At 50.7% G+C, this 20,525-nt stretch overlaps 1 protein-coding gene across 1 annotated transcript in view; it reads left to right on the plus strand.

Moving 5' to 3' along the window:
- The window catches only part of SHPK (sedoheptulokinase), a 19,023-nt gene extending 9,673 nt beyond the window's left edge, over positions 1-9,350 (plus strand). The window contains exons 3-7 of the mRNA XM_007454183.1: positions 284-467; positions 1,009-1,161; positions 2,421-2,596; positions 6,344-6,544; positions 8,938-9,350. Coding sequence (XP_007454245.1) covers positions 284-467; positions 1,009-1,161; positions 2,421-2,596; positions 6,344-6,544; positions 8,938-9,350 — 1,127 coding nt within the window. The remainder of the gene's footprint in view (positions 1-283; positions 468-1,008; positions 1,162-2,420; positions 2,597-6,343; positions 6,545-8,937) is intronic.
- Positions 9,351-20,525: the final 11,175 nt, after the last annotated feature.

A 20,525-nucleotide genomic window follows, 5' to 3' on the forward strand; every position in this document is an offset into this window, starting at 1 on the left:
ATTTGTCCCTTTTTTTTTTTTTTTTTTTTAGATTCCACATGTAAGTGATATCATATGATACCACTTGCCTTTCTCTGTCTGCCTTACTTCACTCAGTATGACAATCTCTAGGTCCATTCACTCCCTGCTCTTCTGGGTACTGGCCAGAACCCCTGAGTGTGAGTGAAGCGTTGTCATGGGTGATAAAGTCCGTCCTATAAGCTCACTAGCAGAGTAGTCTCAAGACATGCTGGTGCTAGTCCGTTGCTCCCTTCTCCATTTTTGGTCATCTCCTTCGTTCCAGGTTGTGAATGGACAGAGGCAGGGGCTGCCCCTGTGTTCGAGCCCAGAGCCGTGAGCCACCTGGTAACGTGGCAGGATGGCAGGTGTGGCAGCAAGTTCCTCGCTTCTCTGCCCCAGCCAGAGTCTCATCTCAGTGTGGCCACGGGGTTTGGCTGTGCAACCATCTTCTGGCTTTTGAAAAATAGGTACGGACACCTGTTCTTTGAATTGGGTGACGGATTTGCAGGGGAACGAGAGTGGCTAGGGAGCTGTACCTCTAGCTGGTCAGCATCACTCCACGTGCTGGATTGTCCCTCAGTGAGTGTGGCCCAGCACAGGGTATAGTCACAAGACTTAGACTTGGTCTACCACTGGTTCATTTTGCAGAGGGCTCTTACTGGTAATCTGATCCTCACCTAGAGGGGGAAAGAAGAGACCCGAGAGGGCAAGGGATTTGCCAAGGATCACATGATGGGTTCACGGTGGGATCAGGGCTGCTGAGAACGGCTGATGTCCTGCTTTCCCAGGCACGGTGTGTCCTCCTATGAGTACCCTCCCCTAAGGCTGACTCTGGCCAGCTTGGCTTGGAGGGGTTGGGAGGTTCAGCTGCTAGGGATCCACAGCCTGTGGGGTTCTGGCTGCTACCCAGCTATGCCATGTCTAGTCCACACTGCCCACAGTTAGGTGCAGCACATGCTTTCAAGTCAATATTAAACCACGTTGAATTGTTTGGGGTATGAAAAACAGCCCAGAGTTCCTGAAGTCCTACGATGCAGCTGGCACTATCCATGACTATGTGGTTGCCATGCTGTGTGGCTTGACAAGACCCCTGATGTCCGACCAGAATGCCGCTAGCTGGGGATATTTCAACACCAGGAACCAAAGCTGGAACTTGGAGATGTGAGTATAACCATGCAGGCTGGCTTGAGGCTGAAGGGCAGAACCTCTAAAGCGGGAGCTTCAGTGGGGCTTTCCCATCTGGGAATAATGGAGGATTCCACAAGGCCAAAATCAGGTTCCAACACTCTCCAGCCTGTTCCAGTCCCTGGGCAGGGGTGGGCCTGACTGTAAGTGAAGTTCTTGGGGAGGGGCGCCACCCACCACGCCATGCTGCCTGCTCCTCCACTGTTGCCCAGACCTAGGGTGGGCTCCCCAGTTCTTTCTGTGTCCTGAGCCAGCCCGTAGATTCCAAAGAACAACATTCATTCTTTAACATATTTTATTTTTTGAACTTTTTATTTTATATTGGAGTAGAGTTGATTAACAATGTTGTGTTAGTTTCAGGTGTACAGCAACGTGATTCAGTTATACATGTACATGTATCTATTGTTTTCCAAATTCTTTTCCCATTTAGGTTGTTACATAATATTGAGCAGAGTTCCCTGTGCTATACAGTAGGTCCTTGTGGGTTATCCATTTTAAATATAGCAGTGTGTACATGTCAATCCCAAATTCCCTAACTATCTCTCTCCCCCACCCTAATGTATTTTAAAATAGGGTTAAGAAATGGGAGTAGTAGGCTTAAGGGATGCCTTTTAAGTTCCCTTTAAGCAATTATTTGCCTTTTCAGGTCCAGCAGTCCAGTGCTCTATAAGTTCACTGCCTCCAGGGCCCAAATTCTGAGCTCTGTAATAAAACAAAAAGCACCTGGTAGTTCAGGTAAAGGACTTTCCAGCATGTTTTATAAAATTGGCAGCCCCGTGTTCACTAACCGTGAGTGATGGATGCATTTGGTATTCAGGAGACTGATGAGTTTGACTTTGGTTTGGCCTGTGCTAACCAGCTGTGACTTTGCTCTAAAACTCCAGCTTCCTCCCTTTGCACAGTGTTTGCTCTCCCTTCAAATGCAGGAGGCTGGATGCCCATGAAATCTGCTTCTTATCCAGTCCCTTCTGACCACCTCTGCTCAAACTGGTTGAGGTCTTCTCCAAGAGGCCCATCCCAAGCTCTTGAAAGCCAGGGTTCACTCTTTAAATAACTCAAGGCTTTTCCTCATGGTTTAAAAAAAAGCCAAAGAGGCCCTCTGTGAAAACACTGGATTCTGCCCTCCCTTCTTGAATGTGTATCCTATTGCGCTTTCTGTTGCTGAGTTTCCTGGAAACAACAGAAAACAGAAAACCAAGCACCAGGTAGATATGCTGTCCACTTTTGGTTTGCAGACTGAGGGACGCAGGCTTTCCCGTCCACCTGCTCCCGGACGTCACCGAGCCTGGCAACGTGGCAGGCAGAACTTCCCAGGCCTGGTTCGAGATCCCAAAGGGGACACAGGTGGGCGTGGCCTTGGGGGATTTGCAGGCCTCTGTCTATTCCTGTATGGCCCAAAGGACAGACGCAGGTAAGTCTGTCTTTGGTTCTCTCCTCAGACTTCTACTGGGGCCTCCTAAGCCCCAGCTCTGTGCCAGGGTCCGAGGGGCACACATAGCCAGCAGTCGCAGCGTCCTCGACCATTATGTTACAAACATGAAAAACACCCTCATCCCTACAGGTGAAGCCCCTGCCCCGGGAGCTTACAATTCAGCAGGGCAATTTCTGTCCTGACCACAGTCTGTGCCTTTCTTCTCTAGAGACAGGTGAGGGAAATGACTCTCTCTAGTTGGCTGGTTTCTATGTGTCTCCGTGACCAAGAAAACAGATTATTATTCAATAGATTAGGGGTTTTGTTATTGTGTGTTTGTCAACGAAAGTTCCTCGGATCTGAGTAGAAATGCAGACGTCCCTGTATTCCATGTAAGAGAGTCACAGTGAAGGGGAGACAGCAATCCAGGGCAGGGGCTGGCAAAGTTTTCCTGTAAAGGTCCAGATTGTAAATATTTTAAGCTTTGTGGGCCATTTTGTTTCTATCATAACTACTTAACAGCTGTTGGGGCAGGAAAGCAGCCATAGCCAATGCATAAGTGAGTGGGTGTAGCTGTGTTCCAATAAAACTTTATTTATAGATGCTGAAATGTGAATTTCATAAAATTTTCATGTGTCATGAGATATTCTTCTTTTCATTTCTTTTCAACCTTTAAAAAGGTAAGAACACGCTACTGGGATTATAAAATGGTGCAGTCCCTTTGGAAAACAGTCTAGCAGTTCTTCAAAAGTTAAACATGGAATTACCATGGGACCCAGCCATTGCACTCCTATGTGTATACTCAAAAGAATTGAAAACACATGTCCGCACAAAAAACTTGTACACAAATGTTCCTAGCAGCCTTATTCATAATAGCCAAAATGTAGAAACAACCCAAATGCCCATCGACTGATAAATGGATTTTAAAAATGTGGTGTATCTGCAGAGCTAAAATGCTATAACATGTGAATGAAAGTGAAAGGCCACATAGTGTATTATTCCATTCCTGTGAAATGTCCAGAATAGGCAAATCCATAGAGATAGAAAGCAAATTCATGGTTGTCTAGGGCTGGGAATGGGGTTGATTGCTAACCAGTATGGGATTTCTTTCTGGAGTGGTGAAAATGTCCTAAAATTAGATCTCAGTGATGTTTGTACAACTCTGTGAATATACTAAAAAGCACAGAACTGTACACTTTAAAAGGGTGCATTTTATGGTGAATTTTCTGAATTATATCTCAATAAAGCTATCGTTAAAAAAAAATGGAAAAGCCTTTCTTAGTTCCTGGGCCATACAAAAACAGATGGCAGGCTGGATATGGCCTGGGGGCTGTCGTTTGCCCCTCCTGGGGCTGGGGTAGACTTTGGGTCTGCCTCCCCGAGCAGGGTGAAGGCAGGCTGTGTGTTTCATTTGATCCTCAGGGCAGCCTGGCTGAGTGGGCCCACTTTGAGAGCCTCGCCTTGTTATCAAGGGGAACAGAGAAGTCACTCATCTTACTCGGATTTTCTTTGTCATCACATCTTTTTGTCCTCCATCAGTTAGAATTATTACAATTTAACCTTGAGTTTAAAAACTCTGACCAGCATTATCCTCTGAAGCAGTAGTTTATTCCTATTTTATTACATTCTTAAAAAATAAAATTTCAAGTGACTTTTTGTTTTGTTTTTGGTAGTAATTCCTCTTAATTCAAGATTAGGTGAGAGGGAAAGGTGAGATTCTGCCACTTAAAAAAAATTTTTTTTATTGGAGTATAGTTGATTTACAATGTTGTGTTAGTTTCAGGTGTATAACAAAGTGAATCTGTTATACATATACATATATCCAGATTCTGCCACTTTTGTTTGCACAAATATGTGATAAAATCTTTTAAGGTCAAAAACCCCATCTTTTTCTCCTGAATTTTCTCCCTGAGCCCTTGTCATCATCCAAAATGAGGATGATGATGCCTTTCTCATGGGGCAGTTGTTGTGATGCACTGGGATGGTGCCTATAAAGAGCCTGGCTCTTTCCTCCTACCTGGTAGTCTTCAAATCTTAGGCTGTTCCCTCCACAGAGAGCTGTCACGTGCCTGGATATAAATGTCCTTTCTAGATGGTGAGTGAGGGGCTGGTCAAATGGGAATAAGATTTAGGCTCCATCTTCACTGAGCTGGTTGTGGTCTCTGGTTCTAGACTGGGGCTGCTGGCCTGTGCCCAGCTGTGCGGTGTCCATGAGCAAGGCTGGTAGGCCCCCTTCACTGACACTTCCCCCTGAGGGGATAGGTGGAGGGCATGATGCTTCTGGTTTATCGTCATGGTGAAAGGCTTGATGTGGCAGGAAGTCAAGGTTATTGACTTTCTGAGACTTGTTTTCACTCTCCTTGCCTCTGCCTCCCAGTAGGTAGGATAGTTGGATGCTGACCTCAGTTAGTTTAGCCCCAACAGACTGAGAGGAACAGGCTTTCTGGCCAGGTCTCGTGAGAAATGGAGAAGAGACTCCTGGGACAGTCTGTAGGCTCTGGCCTCCATCTAGAGGAGAAAATCATCCCCTGTGTTCTAGATCTGGGAGCATCCCCCCTGCTGGTGGAGGGAGGTTGAGAAGCACACCTTGGAAATGAGAAGGAGGTGGTACCCACCAAAAATGAATGAAACCTCCCAAAGAATAAAACACTTGGGCTGAGGTCTGACTCTCTATGAATAGTAGCTTATTGCTGTGTAACAAATCACTCCAATACTTAGTAGCCTAAAACAGCAAACACTTATTATCTCACACAGTTTCTGAGAGTCAGGAGTCTAGGTGTGGCTGGATGGTCTGGCTCACGGTCCCTTGTGAGATTGCAATCACACTGTCAGTCGGCTGGGACTGCATTCATCCGAAGGCTTGACTGGGCAGGAGGATCCACTTCTCAGCTCACTCATGTGGCTCTTGGCAGGAGGCCTCAGCTCCTTGTAGGTGTTGGAGGACGGAGGGAATGAAAAGTACCCACCGAACTGAGAATGCATCTTGAGACTGAAAAATGAGGCAGGCGGCTCCATATAATCAATGGGTCAGTTTATTTTAGAGTAACTTACAGAGTGGGATCAGGCAGACAATGATCTGGAAGCATTGGCAGCTACATTCTGCACCACCAAGGGGCCTTTGGGACAGTTTTATAGTTAACCTAGGGCGTGAGGGTGGGTGCCTGGAAACAGGACATACACTCCTAAGTTAAGATGATTGAATGGGTAACTAGTCTCATGGGCTCTGGGAATACATCAGCAAAAGTCAGCACAGTTTGGGAACTAACAGAGCATCGAGGCCACCTGGCCCTAACCGTTGTTAAATAATATCTACTAACTACAAAGCCCTTGACGACAGAGAAGTGATTCACCACCTAGTACAGTCCTGGGTAGGGTCAGCGGAAGGACAGGAGGGACCATACGGGCCCAAGATGGGGTCAGTTATGCCAGCAACCACCCAGTGGGCCTCTCCATAGGGCTGCTCACGACGTGGTACCTGCCTCCCCTGGAGCAAGTGATCAAGACGGAAGCTGCAGTGCCCTTTTATGACCTGGTCTCCAGAGTCACACGCTGTTATTTCTGCTTTACTCTCTTCATTAGAAGCCAGTCACTGAGTCCAGCCCACACTCAGAGGTGGAGAACTAGGCTCTTCCCCCTGAAAGGAGGAGTATCCAGGAATTTGTGGCACACTCTCCGACCCTGTTGTGACTTGTGGCCTCTGAGTTAGCCCAACAGGCCTAACCTCTGCTTTCTTTGGACCACATCCAGTTCTCAACGTCAGCACCTCGGTGCAGCTGGTAGCCTCCATGCCTTCAGGATTCCAGCCAGTGGAGACTCCAGACCCTGCAGCTCCAGTCGCCTACTTCCCGTACTTTGACAGGACCTACCTGGCGGTGGCAGCATCACTCAATGGGGGCAACGTGCTGGCCATGTTCGTCCACATGCTGATCCAGTGGATGGCGGATCTAGGTAAGGGTGACCCACACAGTGGTGTGTTCTCTGCTTGTCCTTTCTATGTGGCAGTGTCCTGGTGCTGAACGTGCTGTAAGTTTCTAGATTGTTGTCTCAGACCCAGCCAGATTCTAGCACGTTCCCTCTGTCCTTAGGGATCTGAGGTTGTAGGCTTCTTTCATCTTCTGAGCTGCCATCAGCTACTCTCTTTTTTTTTTTCTTTGCGGTACGTGGACCTCTCACTGCTGTGGCCTCTCCCGTTGCGGAGCACAGGCTCCGGACGCGCAGGCTCAGCGGCCATGGCTCACGGGCCCAGCCGCTCCGCGGCATGTGGGATCTTCCCGGACCCAAAGTTCTGTTCTTTAAATGGAGCATTCCTGAGGGATTCCCAGCCAAGGGGGCAGAACTTACCCGCAATCCTGACACCCCCAGCCAGCCTGGAAGGACTGACGTGGGTCAGCAACACCTGTCTGCATGACCAGTATGAACATCCCAGGTGCTCCCTGTGGCCTATGCCCCACCTAGTTATTCTGTTGGATGTTTCCTGAAATGACCTGATTTTGAGCTCCTACAAGTGACCCATATGCATCTGATAAGCATGATTTCCCTATTCCTAGACAGCTGGCCAGAAATTTCATTTCTACCCTAAGTACTTAGAAAGGGAACCTCTCCTGGAAGAAAGAGGTTACATCTTTCTCTGTAAATGCAGAGCAGAGGAAGCCCTGATCAGTTGCACCCTAAAGAGAGCAGGAAGACGTCAGAGCTTCCAGGGACCCTTCCAAGAAAGCAGGAGAGGTGCTACTTGCCAGGAATAAGTGCTACCAGTCTTTTCACTCATTCATGTTTGATCATTTTATTCTCCGCTGTCTGTAGCCATCAGAAGGCAAACCTCAAATGCAAGGTTACTGACAGAGAAAGTAATAGTGGGGCCAGGGAGAGCCAGGAGACTATTAGGATCCTCCACAGTTATGGTTAGGGGAGAAGATGCGCCTCAAAAAAGAGAGTATGGGCTTCCCTGGTGGCGCAGTGGTTGAGAGTCCACCTGCCGATGCAGGGGACGCGGGTTCGTGCCCCGGTCTGGGAGGATCCCACATGCCGCGGAGTGGCTGGGCCCGTGAGCCATGGCCGCGGAGCCTGCGCCTCCGGAGCCTGTGCTCCGCAACGGGAGAGGCCACGGCGGTGAGAGGCCCGCGTACCGCAAAAAATAAAAAAATAAAAAAATAAAGAACAGAACTTTGATCTTGTTTTGCCTTGAATCAAGAAAGGTCTTAAAGATGCAGAACCAGTCATCAGAACCTTCAGGCAAGCGCTTTACTCAGATACTGCTTTAACTGGGTTGAGTCTGTCGACTGTTTACTGAGGTGGCTGGTGTTTCTATTTATACAGAAGTGACTGTTTTGCTCAGCCCTGAAAGAGTAGGTAATACTTAAATTTTCTCTAAGATTTTCAAAAAGAAAAGTCTTTTGCATTTTCGTGGTTCTTATTTTGATGAAACAGAGGGTGCTTTGAAGGCTAGTAGTTTATATAACTTAACCTCCTATGAAATGTCTACATTGTTTCATTTGATTGAAAAAATATATTTTTTTCTTTCTCATTCCTGAGGGTGTATAGTTGAGTTTGTATAAGTTAAATGTGCTGACGTTGAGACTCCTTGGGAACTTTTGGCCATACATTGGAAATACTCGTGGAGTTTTAAAAACAATGTTGATGTCCTAGTTTCACCCCCCAGAAAAGCTGATTATTTGGCTTCGGGGAGAGGAGTGGGGCCTGAGCACAGCATTTTATAAAAGTTCCTCAGGTGATCCTGATGCTCTCAAGTGTTGGTAAGCACTGATCTAGAACCTTCTCCTCAAAAAGCGTGGTCCTCTGGCCAGCTGCACTGGCTTCCTCTGGGAGCTGATGACAAATGCAGAATCTCAGGCCCCACCCCAGGCACACTGAATCAGAAGCCGTGTTTTAATAAGATCCCTGAGTGATTCACATGCATATTCAACTCTGAGCTCTGGTCTAGACTGGTTGTTCGTAACCTCTGCCGAGGGGCAGGCTAGACTGCGATCAGCACTGTGGTCCTGGGATTCCTGTGACTCTAATAACAGGTGTGATGATACTTATTGATCAGTGTATGCATTTGGTCCACTTAGGACCAAGAGTCCCACAGCTGCGGGATGGTAAGGACTCACAGCAGCACTTACGAGATCTCTCCCTGAAGGCTGGGCTGGGGTCTGTAGTGAGAAAGCTGGCTGGGGTCTGGAGCAGAGCACAACTAGCCAGAATATTTGAGTCCTGAGCTGGGAAGCAGCCAGCCACAGTGAGGAGAGGCAGCAAGTCAACCTCTCCTTGCTCCCTGGTAACTCTATAGCCTGCAGCGAGGGGGTGCATGAACTCACACAGGCCTTCTCTGTTCCTGGCAGGCCTGGAGGTTGAAGAATCCACTGTGTACTCACGCGTGATCCAGGCTGCTGCACAGCAGAAAGACACCTGCCTAACCATCACTCCAACAGTGCTGGGCGAGAGGCACCTGCCAGACCAGCTGGCCTCAGCGACCAGAATCTCCTCCTCTGACCTCTCCCTGGGGCACGTGACCCGGGCTCTGTGCAGAGGCATCGTTCAGAACCTGCACTCAATGCTTCCTTTTCAGCAGCTCCAAGAGTGGGGCGTGGAGCGGGTGATCGGCAGTGGGAGTGCGCTGTCCAGGAACGAGGTGCTGAAGCAGGAGGTGCAGAGGGCTTTCCCTTTCCCAGTGTCCTATGGGCAGGATGTAGACGCAGCTGTAGGGGCCGCTCTGGTTATGCTCCAGAGAAACCTTAACCAGCAGGAGTATTAGCACACTCATTGGCCAGAGGACTGTTGCAAAGTTTATCTAATTAACGTTCCTCTCCTTGTCTTGGGATCATGCTTTTCCTGGACAGCTCTGTGGGCAGTTTTAAGCAATGCTTATTCTCAGGCCATCATTTTGACCAAGAACCAGTCTTCAGGGCACACTCTAATAATGCAGCCAGGAGTCATCAACCAGATCCCAAATCAGTGCCCTCTGAAAGAGACTCACCTGAGAGCTGGTTGCAAATGTAAATGTGGGAGAGACAGAGAGAAAGGGAAAGATGGGTCACATGTACTGTTGGAAGAGTCTTCCCTACTGGATTGTACCACGTGACCCTGAGGCCCCTTTCCCAATCTTGTTCTTCTCTGGCCACAGCCGGCTAGCTGGGGCAGAAGGCGACCCAAGGACACTGATGCAGGCTGGCTGAGATGAAGATGCAGGGATCTGTGCTGGCCTTCTTGCCATGTACCTCCCCTCTGAGGAGAGCCTGCTTGGTGCTGCCATGGTTCCTCACAACACAGCTGGCTTGAAGGCACAGAACAGAGAAGAAAACGTGGGTGGCATGACCAGTCAAGGGGACAGATGCTGCATAACGCCACCGTTCAGGCATGTTGTTCCCAAGAGTCTGACCAGACACCAGCAAGGCTCTTCTCCAAGACTGTGTCTGTGCAGCAGTGTGTTTTTGCCGCTGTGCGTCCCTGGGAAGCCTTCCAAGGGAAGGGATGCAGCTGCGCATGCTCCTGTTAGAGAGAAAGCAGAGAGAATCCCTTGTCCCAAATGCCCCAGCTCTTCTTTCTCTTGGTGTGGGCCTTGCTGGCCCGCCATGTGTGCCTGGCTCGCAGAAACATCCCACTCGAGTCGGCATCTCTGCAGGGATCCCAGAGCATCTTAAACCTTCCTGTGGTTGGTAGGATGACCATGGAATGGCTTCCAGGAGAGGGCCACCATCGCTGTGTCTGCTTCCACACTCCCAAGGGTGATCCCAGGTGCCTGACTCTGAGGCATCTGGGCGACCGTGAGTTTGGGAAGCAGTCATGTCTCTTTGTAAATGCCGCTTTATGTGATTGTCTGAAACTCTTAATCTGCCTGGCTGTGCTGATTGAATTTCAGATACTGAAGTTCATTCTTCCAGAGCCTTGTCCCTTTAGTAAAACACACCTCTCTGTGTTGGGAAGACTATAAATCTGGCACTGCCGCAGAGCTGGGTTTGGGAGGTTGGACATAACTCTGGGGATCATTTGTAGGTTGTCCTTGCAGAAGCCCTGCCTGCCCCATGGTTCTGCCGGGACAAGCAGCTGCAGAGCACTCAGGAATGTCATGTAATTGTTCTCTTGGCCAGAATGAGTTGACACCATCATTTTGAGTGAGAAGTCACCTTGGGATGGGCCAAAGGATAGCAGAGAGCCCTGTCCATCAGGAGGAAATGGCCCTCCGATGTCAGGGAGGCAGCCTGTCTTGCATTCCCAGGATGCTGTGGGTGGAGTCTAAATATAAATTAGGAGCTGGATAGGTATCCTGCCAAGCACCATAACTCTCTGTCCCCTTTCTGCATGTCCACTCTACCTCTGAGGGCTAAGCCTTGCACAGTCCAAGCCTGCCAGCTGGTGGTCCTGTTGTCATTTCTATTGCACTTGGCCTGGAGCCTCTGCAGGGGTTTGAGTACAGCTGCCAGGGCCTCATTTCTCCAGCCTGAAGTCATAAACCACTCGTTGCTTCTGCTCTCATTCTCAGGAAGTAACATTTTGATCCTCAGATGAGGAACTGGGTCATTAGGGCTGTTTGCCAATATCCTAATCTTAAGCACATGGTAGGCTGGCACTATCCCACCTGATTTGCTTTGGCCAGTAAAACGTCAACAGAAGTTTGTCGCTTCCAGACAGAAGCCCTTTGGAGCCAATGTGAGATTTGCCACACTCTGTTCCCTTTGCTGTAAGTGACCTGGGGTGTCCCAGAGAGGAGGCTCTGCTGCCCTGGGTCCCACATGAGGGCAATGTGGTGTAGAGCCCTCACCAAACAGCGAGTGACTCATAGTGTGACTGAGAAATAAACCTTTGATGTTTGATGCTACTGAGATTTGGGAGCTGTTTGTTACCACAGGATATCTTAGTTCATTCTGACTGCTACAGCCATGGTAGACACTGTGCCTGAGACGTCCCAGCATAGACCCAGGTGAATCATATTTATGAAGCATCTACTAGGAGATGGGTGTTCTATCAGGCACGGTGATGTATTGTTGAATTCCCATCACTAGAGAATGAAATAAATGCTATAACAGATTTACCCACATGCCCAGAAGGAGGAGCAATTCATTCTTCGTGCAAGCGACGTCGAAAAAAGAAACCTTGGAAAGTTTCAGTCCATTGCTACTAACAAAAGTTAGCGGTTTTTTATTTTGTTTTGTTTTGTTTTTTTGCGGTACGCGGGCCTCTCACTGTTGTGGCCTCTCCCGTTGCGGAGCACAGGCTCCGGACGCACAGGCTCAGCGGCCATGGCTCACGGGCCCAGCCGCTCTGCGGCATGTGGGATCTTCCCGGGCCGGGGCACGAACCCGCGTCCCCTGCATCGGCAGGCGGACTCTCAACCACTGCACCACCAGGGAAGCCCAAGTTAGCGTTTTTTGAGTACCTACAATGGACTAGAAGCTAATCTGACTCTACTTGATTGAACTCATTTGATCTTCACAAGAATCCTAGAAGGTGGGTATATTATCCCCATTTCACAGATGAAGAAACCGAAACACAAAAACGTTAAGTAACTTATGTAAGATCACGACTCTAGGACTCCAAACCCAGAGCCCGCTTTCTCTGGCATTCTAGGCAGCGAGGTCAGGTTAGGCAAATGCGTTTATGTTAAAGTGATTGGCCTGACCAGGGTGTGTGAATTGTCTGGTGTCACTTGGTCATAGGGCAGGTGCAAGGGTGTCGTGGGAATGGTGGCTGGAAATGTTGGGCAGACGGGGAAGGGTGGTGGATGCCAGAGAGTTTGGACTTTCTCCTGTGGGCAGCGGAGGGGAGGGAGGGAACTGGGGATTCTTGGGCTTTGGGAGAATAGCTGGCAGTGTGTATTCTGGATTGGAGGATGGATGTTAGGAGAAGGGTCCCAATTAGACGAACCTAGAAAACAGCCTGTGAGAGATGGTGAGGCTGGAACCAGCCAGGGGCAGAGGAGTGAACACCAGCCCTCCGGCTTGCTCCCCTGTCCCGGCCACACACACTATCCTTTGGCCTTTGACTACATACATATGATGTTTACGTAGCTTTCATGTTCTCTGTTTTCCTTTTCTTCTCAAGTGGACTGAAAGCTCCTTGGGGGCAGGGTCCCTATTAGGTGTTCTCTGCCCCGTCCCCCTCCTGCATCTGAACTTGGGCTGATGTCCACCTCACAAGGCAGAACCCTACACCTTGTCCAAGGCCTGACTCTGATGCCATCCGCCAGCTGCAGTCCCCCTGCAGCATATTTGCCACTGGATTACAACTGCATCCAGGACCTCGCTCAACGTTTGCTGTTGGCACGGCCTGTTGGCTCCTGGTTTGTGCCTGTTACAGGGAGCCCCACCCTGTAAGCGTCAGAGAGAGCCTAGCAGGTCTTCCTCCTTATCCATCCCAGCCTCCTGGAGGGCAGAGACCACCCTATTCACCCTACCCACCACTCTGGGTTTGCAAAGTGCACAGTGGGCCTCAGGAAAGAGGGTGGGTCACACCTGACCACTTCTCAGGCATGTTTAGATGAACAGGCCACATCTTTGAGAGTGAGATGTTCTTGGTATAGAGATGCTCATTGCGTGACTCATGAACATTAAGGAAATCTTGTTTTTTTCATCAGAAAACAATTAGTCACCACCTCGAGCTAATGGCCGGATACAGTTCAGCAGTCAGCAGATGTGAGCTGAAATAATGAGGAGATGTACAACCCCCCAGACCTGCCTGGAGACTTACCAGCTCACAGAGCCCATTCACATCCATATCCTTGCTAATCCCCAGCAAAGCCCCTGAAAGCAGGCCGGGCAGGTGCTCTCACCTGTTTTGTGGATGAAGCAGCAGGCCCGGAGCTTCGGCTACTGCCCAAGTTCATGCAGCTGGCGTCTGACACAGCTGGGCCTCTTCACTCCTGCTTCCATTCTCTGCCTGCACCCCACCAACCACTTCTCACTCTGTTCTGGTCCCTCTCTCTGGGTCCCAGCTCTGCAGAGCAGGGCTCAGCCATGGGGTGCCGAGTGGATGTTGGCTCCCTCCCCAGCTCAGATGGCCAGCTCATCTGCTTCTGCAGCACACAGACCCCTCTCACAGAGCCCTCCCCTCCACGGGAGCTGACTCATGTGAGTACCGCTGACACTAATGCACAGACCAAATGCGAAAAGGAAAGTAGTTTTCTTCCAGGTTTGCTCTTTTCCATCTGAATCTTGGACCCCTGAAGCCATTTAAAATTGGGGAGGCAAGACGCGTAAATCAGGGCAAGATTTAGAAATCTCAGTGCAAGATTTAGAAAAGCTGAAGACAAACTAGTAGTGTTGTCACTGTCCTTGGCGGGGGCGTGGGCGTTACGGGCACCTGCGGTCGTGTCTTCACCAGTCTCCGTGGGGCTGGGTCTAGCACAGCCTGCTTCCCACCAGGTTCCTCCCGAGGTGGCAGGATGAGTGTTCCCGACTTTGGTAATCAGCCTTTTTCAGCACATGGGAGTTTGCTGGTTTCTAGCTGTGCCAGAAAGTCTGGCTTCCAATCTGAGAAGAGCCCAGGTGGATGAAAAAAATCTGTTAGGCTCCCATTGCCAGGGTCAGTGTGCCCCACGGTGGTAACACAGAGAGAGAGAGAGAGAGAGACCTGTGGCCATTATTGACGTTAGCAGTTTTAGCCTAGGTCACACCAGAAGGGGCCCAACCACCTGCTGTGAGACCTCCAGCACTTTCCCGTGCTGCCTCTGGTACCCATCAGAGCTTGGAGGGAGTGCCCCCTCCCAGAAGTCATCATTAAAACATGATCTACTTACAAAGAGTTTTAATGGACACATCATTACATAGATCCAAGAACACAGTGTTTCAAGTTACGACCCAGAAACCACACTGGTGGTGGTGAGGCCCAGCCCTGAGGTCCCGTCCCAACACTGTTTTCTGAACTTTAGTGGAACCACTCACGGCAGGTGCTGTTCAGATAAAGCTGGGCCAGGGTGCACCTTTGGGAAAGGCACGGAGCTAGGCTTGGAGAAGGGAAACGGAGGGCGCCGGAGCCTGTGTCGCCCAGGAGCCGTTAAAATCTGCAAAGCCGGGTACAAACATCAGAGAAGTTAAAGCCCAATACAAATTTTAGGAAGCTCCAGCTGAGACTAGTACAGTTGTCACTGTCCTTGGGCAGGTTACATAGCCCGTCTGCTCTTCATTTCCTCATCTGTAAAGCGGGAACAAAATTGTACTCACCTCGTGAAACTTTGCAAGTGTCCAATGAGATAGTGCCTATAAAGTGCTTATCCCAGAACCTGGCACCCTGTCTGCCATTATTGTTGTCATTGCGATCAAACGTACCAGTAGGCCCAGGAAGGCATCGTTTGGAGGAGGTGGGGTTTGAATGATAGGATCTCAGCATCCGTAGGTCTCACCTGCCACTTGGGCCGTAACGGTGGGTTGAGTGGGATGGATGTTGGGCAGAGGGAGGGCGGGGGAAAAGCGTGGAGGCAGGCACCGTGGGTGTGGCTGGGGAGGAGGTGTGTCTAGGTGACAGGAGGGCCACGGTGGGAGAGGGGACCGGGGATGTGGGCTCAGGGTGCCAGGTGGAGGGGTGGGGCCTTGATTGGTAAGGGGGCTACGATCAGGACAATGTTCTAGGACTAGGGACTGGGAGGTGGCAGGCTGGGAAGCCTAGACTGGGAAAAGGAGGCACTTCTGGGGCTTCTGGTGAGAAGTGTCTGCCATCTGCCGAGAGGGATGGACGTGAGCCACAGAAACAGCCCAGACAGCGAGGACAGAGAAGAGGGTCGAGAGGACAAAGCATGACGGACTTGGTGACCAGAAGAAAGTTGGTGCCTTTATAGGCAGGGGCATCGAGGGGAGGGAATGTGGGGGGAAGAGGGGTCCATCTTGGGATGTGCTGAGGGGAAGGGGTTTGCGGTCTTTACCTGGAAGATCCCGGGAGGCAGGGATGGAACCCAGGGGAGAGGGCAGGGCTGGACGCCCGCGTGAAGGAGTCGCTGGCTTGGGAATGTCAGATGGGTTCTTGGAGGGGTGAGGGTCTCAGAGAGGGGAAGGAGGAGGTAAGGGTCCCGAGGAGCACCTGTGTGGAGGGGAAAGGCTTGGCGAGGAGGGGCAGCCAAGGAGACCAACATGGAGCTGTCGGGGAAGGAGGAGACGGGCCACGATTTCCCCTGCAGCCCTCGGAGCATGTGCAGTACCAGGTAGACTCTGGGATGTTGTCAGCCCCAATGGCTCTGTTACCAAGGGGACACATTTAGTGACACGTGTTGTCTTCACCGGAGGCCAAAATCACCTTGGAGGCTAAGGGGACGGTCCTGGTGGAGAAGTGTGACCCACCACTTTGCTGGACATCGCTCCTGGGCTGGCCGGTTCTCTCAGTGCCTTCCTCAGATGTCTCCCCCACTGTGCCCTGGGGGCAGCTCTGGGCTGAGACCCCGGCCTGGCCCAGGCAGCGTGTGAGCCAGGGGCTGTGCCTGACCCACTGTCTGCACGGCACTCTCTCTATACCGAGGTGTATTTAATGCTACTCAACTGTACACTTACAAATGCTTAAAACGGTAACTTTTAAGTTATACGTATTTTACCACAATTTCAAAAAGAAAAAAAAAAAGAATGAATTCCAAGTTTCATTTTTTCAAAAATTAATTTGTATTGGAGTATAGCTGATTTACAATGTCGTGTTAGTTTCTGCAGTACGGCAAAGTGAATCAGTTATACATATACATATATCCCCTCTTTTTTAGATTCTATTCCCATATAGGCCATTACAGAGTATTGAGTAGAGTTCCCTGCACTATATATACAGTAGGGTCTTAGTCGTTCCAAAATTTCATTTTATTTTATTTTTTATTTTTGTTTTGGCTGTGCAGCATGTGGGATCTTAGTTCCCTGACCAGGGATCTAAGCTGAGCCCCCTGCAGTGGAAGCTGAGTCTCAACCACCGGACCGCCAGGGAAGTCCCCCAAGTTTCATTTTAATTGAAGCATTTTCGTTTCAATTTTAGGCACATATCAAACGGCACACATATGAAAAGGTGTGCAAGCAGGGGACATGGTATGGCGTGGTGGAATGGGCCCAGCTTCCTGGCCCAATCAGCAGTGTGACTTGGGCAATCATCCAATTGCTAGATGTCACAGATTTCTCATCTGTAAAATGGCTACGACAGTCTCTACCCTCCCACTGTGCAGGGTTGTTGCGTGGCCTAGGAGAGTGGGTGGTGAAAGCTTTTTGTAAACTGTAGGAAGGCATGCTGGATCCATGTGGTGTCTGCACTTCAATGTCTGACTCAGGGGTCGGAGCTTGTAAGCTACTCCAGGCAGGGCTACAATGGGCCTTTCTGGCATGTGGCTGCTCTTTTCAGGCTGTGTCTGAGCCGCAGCTTATTGGAGTCCTATTGAGTTCCCAGGGGCAGCTGCTAGGTCAGCTTCTCAGGCATTTTGGGCGGCAGCCTGTATGCACACCTGGAAAGACTTTGAGACTTTTCTCAACCCGTTTCCGGGAGGGAATGAAGCCCTATTGGAAGTGATGAATTAACTTTTCTCTTGTTCCTTTAGGATCATACTAGGAGGCGTTAGAAGATAAACCCTCATCATTTTCTGTGCTCTGTGGTTCCGTGAGGAACCCCAATTGAGAAAGGCTGGAACTGGCAGATGCAGAAATGCCCCCACCATCATCCCTGCCCCAGATTTGGGCACACAGGGAATGAGAGGCCCAGGAGAGCCAGGCACTTGTTCCAGGTCACACAGAGCTGGTGCAAAGGCAGCACTCAAAACCAGGAGGTCCCTAATTGCCAGGCCAGGATTGCATGATGGGTGACACGACCCTTTCCATTCCTTCTGCGTTTTGAAAATGGAGCAGTGCTCCATTTACATCTCTGGTTGTGAAAGTGCATTTGTTGAGCTGTTTCCCCAGACCACCCTGTCTGCACGAGTGGCGGGTTTGGGAGGCTGAGCAGCGCCCTTCTTCCTTGAGAGCTGAGGTCACCAGCTCTGGCTGGTTCTGCGCTGCGTGTGGCTAATTGCATTGTGGCCCTGGCATGGTTGGAGGAAGGGCAGCGCTAAGTGGTTTCTGAAAAAAAAGGGCAAAAATGATGGGAAAGACTTTGGGGTCCTCTGGGAATCGGAGCCTCAGCAACAGCGGCTGCTACCATTGCCGGAAACGTTTTCCTTGAGTGCCAGAGGGCGCCCACAGCCCATCCCTGTCAGTGCGGAGCAGCCGCAGCCCGGGGAGGGGCCGTGGACCCTCACGGAGGGAGGCAGGGGAGGCACCTCTTCTCCCCACAGCAGCTCAACTCTCCCTTCGAGTGGAACGGCCTTCGAGCTCGCCGCGCCTGCTGGGTCTGGGGTGTGGCTGCGTCTAGCTGGTGAGTCCCTTTTGTAGTTGGACGTTCGCTTTTAGAAACATCTAAAAGCGTTTGACAGCATAGTGAGCTGTCAAAAGCTGGGGGTATGCCTCTTCCCAGCTGTGTGACTACGGGCTGTTCAACTAGCCTCTTGGTGCCTCACTTACCCCATCTGAAACCTGGGGATAATAACAGTGGCTTCCTCAAAGCCCATGGTGAGTCTTAAGTGGTGCCAGAGTCGTAGGGCACTTATCCTAGCTAATCGTGAGAGCTCGGTAAGTGATAGTGGAGGTTGCTATTAACACTGTGTATTACCTGCGCCAGAGGCATCCTGGGCTGAAGAATGCTACAGAGGCCAGCGGTTTGTGGCTGGAGGATTCAGTGCGTAGTCCTCTCTGGAGTGGAGGAGTGCTGGGCCGGCAGGCACAAGCCCTGGGTCCTTGTCTAGCCTCCACTCTGTGTTTTTGGTAGTGTTCCTCTGGCTCTTCATCCACGGGTTGCAAACCCAGCTCTCCATCCCTCTTTAGGAGATGCTCAGTAGGAGATGAGAATGATCAAGGCCGGGTGCTAAACCAGCTCCCAAAAGCCCGAAAGGAAAAGCCAGACGCAGATGGATGCTTTGGGCAGAGAGGGGAGAAGGAGACCTGTACCCTAGGATGTCTCACCTGGACTGGGAGAGGGGAAGGGGGGCCTCTCCCAGGTGATGGGCAGTGTCCTTCCTGGCCCTAGAGTTGAGAAAGAGCCAGAGGCCAAACCAGGCCTTTGCTGGGCAGAGTCTTTTCTCAAGACCATCCTTTAGTCCAGATTGATGAATTTGTGAATCTTATGTAAAACAGAAGCACCATCTCCATCAGACACCCCAAATCGCGGTTGGAAATTCCCCCATCTCTGTAGAATGTTTGGCTCTGACAGGTGCATTGCCATGGGGCGCACGTGCTGGGCACACCTCAGGCCTGGCAGTGCAGACTATGTTGTCCCTGTTCACCACCCCCCCACCCCCCCACCCCCCCAGCCTAGAGCAAACGGCCTCTTAGTCCCTGTCCCTCCCTCTGTCCTGGGAGAAGCTTGGTTTCCAGTAGGGAATCAGGTGAAGGGCCTGCAGGGCAGATTCAGGGTTTGTTGACTGACTGACTGATGGCACTGTGTGGGCTGCTTCATGCTTACTGAGTTTGGTTAGGTTTGGACCAGTCAGAGAATGAGGCAAAGCTGCAAGAAAGAACAGCACTGAAAGGTTTGTTGAGGCTCCTGCTAATAGGTGCTCTCTTGTCGGGCTATTAAGAGCTGCTAGTTGGGAAGCAGGTTTGTTTTTGGTTTTGCAGCCAGCCTTATCCAGAGGGGGACATTCCTGGGAGAGCCAGGCCTGGTGTATGGCCTGGACCTGATTTGTGTTTGTTGTGGGGTTTTGAGCTTCCTGGGATGCTTGTTTTGAGCAGGAGGGTGCTACAGGTTTGGGGCTTCTGAATGAAAGGGCATTGTCCCCACCTGCCTGGCCCCAGGGCTGGGAGGGCCTGGTCTGATTGGCCCCCAGCTCTTGGTGTAAGGTCTGGGGCTGATTTTCATGACTGAGAAAGAGCCCCGAGCCTTCCGGTGGGGTGGTAGAGTGCTAGAGAGGCTCGGGGGCCAGGCTGCCTGGGATCAAAACCAGCTTCCATCTTTTACTAACTGTGTGACCTCGGGTAAGTAATATAATTGCTCTGTGCCTCAGTTTCCTCATCTGTAAAATATTTCCCCCTTAGAGATGTGAGAATAAAGCGAGTGAATGCCTGTGAAGTGTTAGAACAGTGTTTTCCTTTGTACAGCATGGGCTCAAACACATCAATTCCTCTCATTCTCATTAGCCTCCCGTGCCTTTTAATCGCCAATACGATCCCCATCCTATAAACAGGCCTCGATGGGAAGCTTCTCATGGCTTCCTGCCATCTGAGCAGTAATGTCCACATCTTGTTCCTTGGCGTTCAGGGCTGATAGCCATCTGGTTCTGACCCCACTGACTTCTTCATCAGCTGCTCTGGGGGTCTCCATCCTCTTCCCTAGTCCCAGCCCAGCCTTGTTCCATTTCCAGGCCCAGCTCATCTGTCACCTCCTCCACGAAGACTTCTGCAGCACCCCGGGCCCTGCTGTGGTTCCCCTGCCCCAGCCAGCACCTGGTTTCTGTCTCCGATGGGGTCTGAGTCCTCTCTGTGCCCCCAGCACAGGGCTGGGCACCCAGTAGTGTCAGTGGATGGGTGTTGAATGATGGGATGCACACATGGGTGTTGGTTGGAAGTGGGGCTTTCTGCGGCCGGGCATACTTCCTGCAGCAGGGTTTCCACCTAATGGATGAATCAGAGAGAGACTCAGGCCCTCCTGAATGCAGAACAACAGGCAGGAGTGGAAACAAGCCTGTAGTCATCGTCTGTCCTATTCACAGGATGCGAAATGGTAAGGCTGCCTCTTTTTCCGCGTGGATCTGGGCATCAGATCATAGCCGAGTCATTGTCACAGCCCAGTCACATGCTCTGAGTTTCCACTGCCTGAACTTTCGCTTGAACATGCAGGCTTGAGAAGCCTCCCATTCCTTCAGTGGCTGTTTTCTGGAATCCGGCCACTGCCGGAACATGAATCTCTCTAACTTCCTATGGAAATGGGAGCCAGAAGGGTCTGTATCTGATCTCACTCCTTT

This window comes from Lipotes vexillifer, unplaced genomic scaffold (genome assembly GCF_000442215.2).
Source record: "Lipotes vexillifer unplaced genomic scaffold, Lipotes_vexillifer_v1.1 scaffold680, whole genome shotgun sequence".
Lineage (NCBI taxonomy): Eukaryota > Metazoa > Chordata > Mammalia > Artiodactyla > Lipotidae > Lipotes > Lipotes vexillifer.